Source organism: Sinocyclocheilus rhinocerous, unplaced genomic scaffold (genome assembly GCF_001515625.1).
Source record: "Sinocyclocheilus rhinocerous isolate Xijiao unplaced genomic scaffold, SAMN03320098_v1.1 scaffold1870, whole genome shotgun sequence".
In the NCBI taxonomy this organism is placed as follows: Eukaryota; Metazoa; Chordata; class Actinopteri; order Cypriniformes; family Cyprinidae; genus Sinocyclocheilus; species Sinocyclocheilus rhinocerous.
This window is the reverse complement of record NW_015664009.1, coordinates 1530-10791: the sequence shown is the minus strand read 5'-3', so window position 1 is coordinate 10791 and position 9262 is coordinate 1530. Positions and strand designations below refer to the sequence as shown.

Here is a 9262-nt window from a genome sequence, read left to right as displayed (position 1 = left end):
CTGCTGACTGTACAGTCACTGTGCTGGAGCCATCAGAGCTGAACACTTTGGTGGCGTACAAAGACAGAGCCTGAAGAGCCACCACTGTGTCCTGAGAAATTAATGTGTTCAGTAATGTGATTTTTACCCATTATTCAGCAATCATGTGTTTGATTTGAGTAGTTTGGGTCACCTGTGTGGAGGAGAATCCTCCATAGGCATTCTGCTGCTTCACAAGCCAGCTGACAATCCTGTTAGCAAAGCCCAGATCAGCTGAAGTGAGTGAATCTGCAGTGAGAGCAGCTAGCAGCACATATGAGCTGATCTCCACTGCCAGAGAATCAGAGTCATCAGCAGATGCAGACTGAGACCAGTGGAGACGAGACCCTTTAGGACACATGGACAAAAGAGACACCAGTAATTCAACAAGCATGACCAAAAAAAAAAGTATAGGCATATAGGACAACAGAAAGTCATCAGAAACAAATCTCTTACCCTCTGAAATAGCAACATCCTCCAGTTTCTTGAAAAGCTGCTGTCGAGTGTCCGCGTCTCTAGCCAGACTGAAAGTGTAGGTGAGCAGAGCAGTGGTGTAAGTGTTTTTGACATCCTCAATGACGGACTTCAAGCATGATAAACCTTTAGTAACGACAGGATCCTGAGAAGAAAAAAAACACAGAGAAACAGCCGCTGTGAGCATTATTTTTCTATGAGATTATACTGAGTATTTTTCTATGAGTTTCCTTACTTTAATTTACCAGATTAACTTACTGTGACTGGAGTTTCCAGTTCAAGCAGTGATGCAGTAATGTAGGCAGTCATGGTCACATTATCATTCACTCCACCCTGGAATATATATTAGAGGAACAAAGAAAATATTTTTGTGATAGAAGGGAATTGTTTCTGTGATAATGTTTAGTGATAACACACCTTCATTCTGTTGTTGAACAGTCTTCCCTGTTGGATAAAACAGCCGTCTGAATCCCGTCTGCTTATTAACCATTCCTTTGCACTCTGAATAATTTGTGGATCAATAAATATGTATTTCTGTGCTTTGCCAAAAGACCTCAGGACAAAGGCAGTCAACCTGGTGTTTGAAAGTTTTCATTTAAATAATGTCATTAGTTGTTTCAGTTGATTAAATTAGGCCTGTCAAACAATTAATTGCGATTAATAACATCCCAAATAAAAGTCTGTGTTTACGTGTATGTACTGTGTATATTTATTATGCATGCATGTGTATATTTAAAGCTGCAGTCTGTAACTTTTTGCGAGAAATAAAGAGAACCGAATGCATCTTGCGGAAGAACATTGTAGCCGGAGCTACTTTCTTTCTGTTTATGTCTATAATGGGTCATGCAGATACTGGGCTATTCTGCAGGAGTTACTACCAGAACCAGTCTAAAATAGTCTGAATATAAAAGCTTATTATAGGTGTACTGTATTGATTCAGGATAAGCCAGAAACACGGTTTGCACGGAGCTTGGGCCATCACTAATGTTAACTGCCTGCACTATCTCTGCTACTGGACCCGACTTGGGGCGGATGAGACTGGTGTCCAGTATGGCGGACCTGCCGCTGACATCTGTGCGAGCAGCCGGCATCCCAAGGCCTTCGCCAGCCATTACGCACTCAAGCCCCCCAGCCGCTACGCACTCTAGCTCACTGGCCTCAGCACTCTCAAGCCTGCCGGCCACTACGCACTCTAGCTCACCGGCCTCAGCACTCTAAAGCCTGCCGGCCGCTACGCACTCTAGCTCACCGGCCTCAGCACTCTCAAGACTGCCGGCCGCTACGCACTTTAGCTTTCCGTCCTCAGCGCTCTCTCTAGCTCACCGGCCTCAGCCCTCTCAAGCCCGCTGGCCGCAACGCACTCTAGCTCGCCGGCCTCAGCGCTTTCAAGCCCCCCGGCCGCTACGCACTTTAGCTTGCCGGCCTCAGTGCTCTCTAGCTCGCCAGCCTCAGTGCTCTCAAGCCCGCCGGCCGCTACGCACTTTAGCTCACTACCCGCTACGCACTCTAGCTCGCCGGCCTCAGTACTCTCAAGCCCGCTGGCCGCTACACACTCTAGCTCGCCGGCCTCAGCACTCTCAAGCCCGCCGGCCTCAGCACTCTCAAGCCCGCCGGCCGATACGCACTCTAGCTCGCCAGCCTCAGCACTTTCTAGTTCGCCGCCCGCAACGTCTCGGAAGTAGACATTTTGTTCTCTGTTCTCCCTCTGATGGCTACAGCCATTTTGTGTGTTTGGGCTGTGCACACCTAGCCTGTTTCTTCCAAGACAGTGACGGCATCCTCCTCCAAACTCTTTGTGTTCTCTGTTGCCTCTGTTACGGCCATGGACGCTGTTTCTGAACTCTCTGTGTTCCCAGATGCCACCGTTATGGTCATGAATGCTACTACTGAACACTTTGCATCCCCTAACGGCTTGGTTGTTACCATAGAGGCCATTTCTGAACTCCTCGTGTCCCCGGATGGCTCTGTTTTGGCTACCGAGGCTGGGTTTAAACTAGAGGTCTTCTCGGGTCCTAAAATCTGCACCCGACCCGAATCGACCCGAATCACTTCTTGCCCGAACCCGACGTGCATAAATTATTTTTTCAAAAAGAAAACCCCAACCCGAGACAGACCCGATGAAATTAGACCCGAGTCCGACCCGACCCGACTGCATTTATTTTCGAACCCGACTGGACCCGAACGTAAACGCCATTGATACGTAAACGCCATGCAGCCAGTCAGGAAAATCCTGGCGTTCTGCTGACTGATTTGGCCGCTTCTCCATTACTTTAATTTATTTAACATGTATTTAATTTGGTTATTACTTTATATTATTGCCTGCCTGATGGATACAAGTTATTTCTGAGTTCGACTTTCAGTTGTGACCAGTGGATTTGAAAAATAAACGTGATAGTTTGATAAAAATTTAATCGATAGCTTTTCATAGCTAAACTAAAGTATTACTCATGATCATAGCATAACTCATGGCTTCGCTAGTGTTGTCTGCAACCTAATCTCTGGCGAAAGGCTTCTGCACACAAAAAAAGAAAAGCCCTGCATGAATACGCAGCGTAATGAAGAGAGTGAATTTTCCTGATGGATCTCATATCTGTAAGATGGATTTCTTTTGGCGAGGTTACAAACGTATGCTCCTTTTCTATGTGCGTTCCTCACTTAACGTGAACGTGCAAGTACACATTCAGGATAGTTTAAAAGAATTCGGGTCTTATCGGGTCCACTTGAAAAAAAACACATTTATTTTAAATTACCCAAGACCCGAGGCCGCTAATACCGAACCCGACCCATGTCCGAAGCACTCGTAAAAATTTTGGACCCGAACCCGCTCGGGTCTCGGGTCGGACCTCGGGTTTTCGGATCCAAGTGGACCCGTGAAGACCTCTAGTTTAAACACTCAATGTCCACTAACTGTGGTGTCTGCCTTGATGCGGCCTTAAACCCTCTGACTGTCCTGTTATGGCCAAGGAGGCCGCTGTTAACTTCTCTGTGATCTTTGTTTCAGTTCTACCTGATCCACCTTGGTGGTCACCTGCCTCATTGGCTCCCCATTGGTGGTTATTTGCTCTGCTGTGGTGGTCATCTGCTCCCCCGTGGTGATCTTTGCTCCTGTCTGCTCTGCTGTGGTGGTTATCTGCTCCGCCCTGGTGCTGTTCTGCTCCACCTGCTCCACCCTGGCCTCCCGCACTGCCTGCTCTGCCCTGGTCACTTTTTCCACCTCAGTCTCCAGGACCTCTTCCACCCCATGAGCCTGGCCCACCTTCCCTCCACCTGTTCCGCCTCCGCTCCACCACCCTCCTGGACTTTTGTTGCATATGTTTTGTCTTTTGTTTTTGGAGCGTCTGGAATCCGCTCCTTAGGTGGGGGCTATGTCACCTGTTCCTTGTGTGTGTTTTGCCCCTGTCTGCTGTGTGCCTTGTTTGTTTCCATAGCTACCCTCATTAGTTGCCATAGACACTCATTGGACCACACCCACTCCTTGTTAGTTTCCATAGTAACTCATTGGTTCCTTGTGTTCTACTGTGTATAATTAGCCCTTGTGTTTCACTTGTGCTTTATCAGTTGTTGAATGTTATTGGTGTCGTTTCTACCCGTGCTTTGGTTATTTGTTCCCAGTGTTTCCTGTTTCTTGTTCACTTTGTCGTCTTATTAAACTACCTGCACCTAGATCCACGCCTCAGCCTGTTTCCTCCAGCTACCCCACATAACAGCAGCTTTAAGAAAATTATGCTATATTTATGTATAAAATATTTATATATTATAGAACATTATCTGTAAATTTTTGTTCTGGAAGTGAACTACTCCTTTATATTTATTCATGTATGTGTGTATTTATATATACATAATAAATATACACAGTACACATATATTATGTAAACACAGACTTTTATTTTGGATAATAAAAGGTGGTGATTACTTGCGATTAATCATTTGACAGTCTATACATAAATTGTTGAAACTAAATACCATCTATGTAAAGTAAAAATACAAATTTTAACTTTGTAACTATGTAGGAAAAAGGTGAGAGTGAAAAGTTACAAATATTTACCATGTATTCTCATCTCCGTGTCCAAATGTGCTGTATGCACCACTAATATGTCTGTAGTTCATCTGTCTCTGGTATCCTGTTGAGTTTAAACATTCTGGGTTGAGCAAGTGTTTCTGAAGTCAAATGTATTGTGACTTAATTTCTCAGTATTTCAGTATTCTCTTAACATGATTGATTTCTCTCACCGCTCTTAAGGAAGCCGGTGGCTCTCTCTCGGATGGCTGAGGTGAGCTGCTCTGTGTTTTCCAGATACTGCAGAATGTAAATATTGGGAGAAAGAATAGCCATGTTTTGTTCTCCACAGCCGTACGGCATCTGTAGTAATCCGTGAAGATTGCTCAGTGCACGACCCAATATGTCTCCTACAAACCAAACACAAATAATACACTACATTTTAGAAATCCAATTTCTGCTTGTATATGTACTAATTTCCATACTAATTTACTTATTTCTGCTTGTGTATGTAAATGTTACCAATGACTGAAACAGTGGATCTGGCTGATCCCTCTATCACATCTTTAGGAAGAGTCAGATTCACTTCTTCTGAGAGACTGTTGCCTATGAACCAGAGAGACAGAAACACACATCAGTGATCAGCAGAGAAACACTATATGATGCTAAATATTGTCTGCAGACAAACCCTTTGGACACAGTAACCAGCTGTAGGTCTCTGTCTTCTCAGTTCCTTCAGCCTGCAGAATAAAACAGTAACATCAACACATCATACTGACATAAGCAGCATTAGGATCATAGAGAAATTATGTCTGAGAGCCGTTTGATGTGCGCTGACCTGTACAAGCAGACTTCGTGTGACTGTGTCAATGCGTCCTCTCTCTGGCACGCTCACAATCTCATTGTCACACACAGTCTGGGACGCCTCTGCCTCTGCACTGACTGTAATATTCAAGACTCCTACAACACAAGACATGTATGTGAAGATACAACAGACACAAACACTGAGAAACAATGATTCAGACTGGAAAACTCACCAAGAACAGAAGGAGTGAGGATCCATTTAAAGGTTTTTCTTCCATTAGCACACAGACAGGATGAATACTGATCATCAGAGGAGGCTTTGAGAGTGTAGTCTGAGGAAGGAGCTGGAGTCACTTTAACCTGTCAGTCAAACACACATGATTAGTGGCATATTTGATATGATTGGATAAGACTGAGTCTGAAGTCTCACCATGATGCACTTGGACAGATAGTTGAAGACAGTGGCCTTCAGCTCAAAGATCTCCCCACGGATGATGGAGTAAGGCAGAGAGAGCTCCAGGAAGAAGGGCTGGAAAACTGTCAGCTGAGCAGGAGGAGCCAGACCCAGACCTGTGGAGGACAGACAGAAGGCCTCCGTGTCCCAAGAGGTGATGGTGTCAGGAACTGTGACAGGAACCTGAGCTGATCCAGAGTCCCTGTGTTGAAATTACAACAGTATTTGATTAGACTTTTAAGATGCTGTTTTGTTTTTACAACATTCAGCACAGATATAAAACAATGATAATCTGATTCATAGTAGGTCTCTAGTATGTCTAATTTTCGTCAGTCCGAATGAATCCAATGAAAGTTCTGTTTATATGAACCCTAAACTTTGCAATCCAATTCACATATTCGTTTACATGTGCATTTATGTATTCTGAACACAATCTCATTGCATGCACAGTGCCAAGAGAAGCATTACAGGTATTGTGGTTTTAATATGATGTTAAATGATGTTGACAGATAACAACATTGTCACTAACCCAACTGCAGCAAGTTGCCAAATCCATGTTTCAGGAAAGACAGTACGAACTGTCACTTCAACTGAAGAATCTTCATAATTCAAATCAAACGCTATACCAGATTCACTGGAATACACAAGCATCCCTACAAAAAAAGCACACGATATGATGTGATACCTGAATCAGAACATGTACTGTAGCAATTTAGTACAGAACTACTGTCTCGTATCTCTGTCACATTATACACTTTCTGAAATATCTAAACTATATTCACAACATTGTGTTCACAACATTAAAACTACCTACAGTATATTCTTTTATAATGACAACATTTCAACCATGATGATATTTTCCCTTTTACTGTTTATACTGTTATTTATTTCTAAATGTTTTGTAATATGCTAATAAATTTAAATCAGTTTTTTTTTATCAAGGGGCCTATAAATCATGTATAACTTTATAAATAAAGTTGAATTGAAAAAAAAATCATTTCAGGTTTGTACAGCTAACATCAAATAGTGTGAAAAAACAGATACAATGTCAACAAAATACAAAGTATTTTGTAAATACTTATAATAATAAGTATAATAAGAATATAAAAGCCAATACATTAAACTTAAACATATTGTCTTTATAATTTCACACTTTTCTCACAGAATAAATGATCCTTTACATTTTGGGAGGTGTATCTCTTGCAATTAGTACCTTGATGTCACAAATTTTGAGAACTGCTGATTTAAATAACTTTATAGATCAGACAGATGTCACAAAACAAAGAGTCATTTGTGCTCTTGCAGTGCCATTATGAAAAAGTGCTTAATAATGGTGAATTCCAGTCATATTAAATCATTGATAGCAAATGCATGCATTAATGAACTCATAGATATTACCTATATCTTCATATCTGTGATAAGTCAAGCCCTTGTATGACAGACACTTAGGGACTCGCACAGCCAAATTTGTTGCCATTTTCAGCCCCACACTCTGTCAAACAGCAAAATGAACCACATTAAATGTAATATAAATAAAATACAAATTTTTGTAGCTGTCAGAATAACAGGAATTTTAAGCACATGCATTGATATATTTATCCATGTAGGTACTCAATTAATCTTCTGCACTTTTACACATATTAATCCACTTCTTACCTTTAAGGATTCATAGGCGTTGTCTGTCAGTACAGCTCGACGGGGTCTCACATGCAGACACTCCTGCTCATCTTCAACGCTGTAAGGATAATCTGACACTGATTGCACTGGCAGCAGATTGAAGATCTGTAATGAGAGCACATTCACACTAAATAATTCATGTCAGGGTACCTCTTAATCTTTATGTTGCGGTGGGAAAGAAAATGAGGTTTAAAGGGATAGTTCACCCAACAATGAAAATTACCCTATGATTTATTCACCCCCAAGCCGTCCTACGTGTATATGACTTTCTTCTTTCAGACGAATACAGTTGGAGTTATATTAAAAGATGTCCTGGCTCTTCCAACCTTTATAATGGCAGTGAATAGTTGTCAAGATTTTGAAGCAAAATAAAGTACATCCATCCATCATAAAAAAGTACTCCACACGGCTCCAGGGGCTTAATAAAAACCTTCTGAAGTGAATCGATGCATTTGAGTACGAAAAATATCCATATGTACAACTTTATAAACAGTAATCTCTAGCTTCCACTAACTGTCCTACGCACATTCACAAGAGAGTGGCGTTCCAGCGGATGATAGCTGTAGCGTAAGCTCTGGTGAGAATATGCTAGTCTCTCAAGGACTAAGTTTTGTTTACAACAAAAGAAAACCAGTCTCCTCTTGGCTTATATCGAAATCCTCCGACATTTTTCGTTACAAATCCTTATTTTGTACTTCTAATTTATGACCAGTGTTTTGTTTTTGTTTGACGCATGCACGACAGTTAGCGGAAGCACTAACCACTGCCATTATAAAACTTGGAACAGCCAGGATATTTTTAAATATAACTTTGATTATATTCGTCTGAAATAAGAAAGTCATATACACCTAGTATGGCTTGAGGGTGAGTAAATCTTGGGATAATTTTTGGGTGAACTATCCCTTTAACACCCAAGTCACCTTAAACAATAATGAGGAACATAGTAGGCACTAGAATCTTGAAGCATTTACACCTTGTCAGTATCCAGACGTTCTCCTGGCTTCAGGATCAGGACGCTCTTATCTACAGCACTGAGGCCGCACAGTGAACCAGGCTGAGCTGAGAGCTGGAGAGTGTTTTTCTCACCAGGAACTGCCTTAGCAGGAGAAAACTGCAGAGAAACCTGTGACGACAACAGTAGGGTGTGTCATTTTAGTATTGAACCAGAATTACCGTGATTGTGTAAATGGGCAGATGTTTTTTTTTAATTTTTTTACATGCCTTGTTTTTGAAACACTTTTCAATGTCAAATTTTGTGCTACGAGCAACAACATTTTCACTGGGCAGAACACAGTAGGCCAGAATCTGCACTGCAGGAGCCAGATCTGCACCAACAGACAGTTTGAACGACACTGTGCCACTTGCTGCTCCATTAGAAGACTTCACTTCAACCTTCTCATATCCATGATGAACGATCACTCCTCTGGACATGACCTGAAGCAGACAGATGACACTCCGATGACAAACTGACCAGTGCAGCCATACTGTTAACAAACAATGAAGTCATCAGTGTAAGAATGTACATACTGCACATGTTCTCACCATATAGACAATGTCAGTTTTGAAGTCTTCAGCAGTCTCTCCAATAAAATAATACTTGATGGTCACTGTAAACTCAGCATCACACTTTAATAGTTGCTCAATATTCTCTATAATTAGTTCACTTAATGTTGGGGTGTATGGAGTGGCAGCCCGGAAAAGCTGAACTGTTTTTCTATCAGTAGAGAAGAAAGGTGTTTTGTAACCATAATGGTGAAACGTTGGATACACGCTTGCCTGGAAAAAAAAAAAGAATGTGCCAATATTTTCATGTAATCAAAACATTAACTGATTAAACA

At 41.8% G+C, this 9262-nt stretch overlaps 1 protein-coding gene across 1 annotated transcript in view; it reads right to left on the bottom strand.

Annotated features, from left to right (window-relative positions):
* The window catches only part of LOC107729088 (alpha-2-macroglobulin-like), a 29852-nt gene that overhangs the window by 20493 nt on the left and 97 nt on the right, over nucleotides 1-9262 (bottom strand). Inside the window, exons 2-17 of the mRNA XM_016539448.1 lie at nucleotides 8967-9200; nucleotides 8646-8858; nucleotides 8398-8547; nucleotides 7404-7529; nucleotides 7146-7239; nucleotides 6277-6400; nucleotides 5724-5949; nucleotides 5527-5653; nucleotides 5328-5449; nucleotides 5178-5229; nucleotides 5012-5095; nucleotides 4723-4899; nucleotides 4538-4613; nucleotides 910-1066; nucleotides 751-825; nucleotides 464-637 (exon numbers count right to left, since the gene is read on the bottom strand). Coding sequence (XP_016394934.1) covers nucleotides 464-637; nucleotides 751-825; nucleotides 910-1066; nucleotides 4538-4613; nucleotides 4723-4899; nucleotides 5012-5095; nucleotides 5178-5229; nucleotides 5328-5449; nucleotides 5527-5653; nucleotides 5724-5949; nucleotides 6277-6400; nucleotides 7146-7239; nucleotides 7404-7529; nucleotides 8398-8547; nucleotides 8646-8858; nucleotides 8967-9200 — 2211 coding nt within the window. The remainder of the gene's footprint in view (nucleotides 1-463; nucleotides 638-750; nucleotides 826-909; nucleotides 1067-4537; nucleotides 4614-4722; nucleotides 4900-5011; nucleotides 5096-5177; nucleotides 5230-5327; nucleotides 5450-5526; nucleotides 5654-5723; nucleotides 5950-6276; nucleotides 6401-7145; nucleotides 7240-7403; nucleotides 7530-8397; nucleotides 8548-8645; nucleotides 8859-8966; nucleotides 9201-9262) is intronic.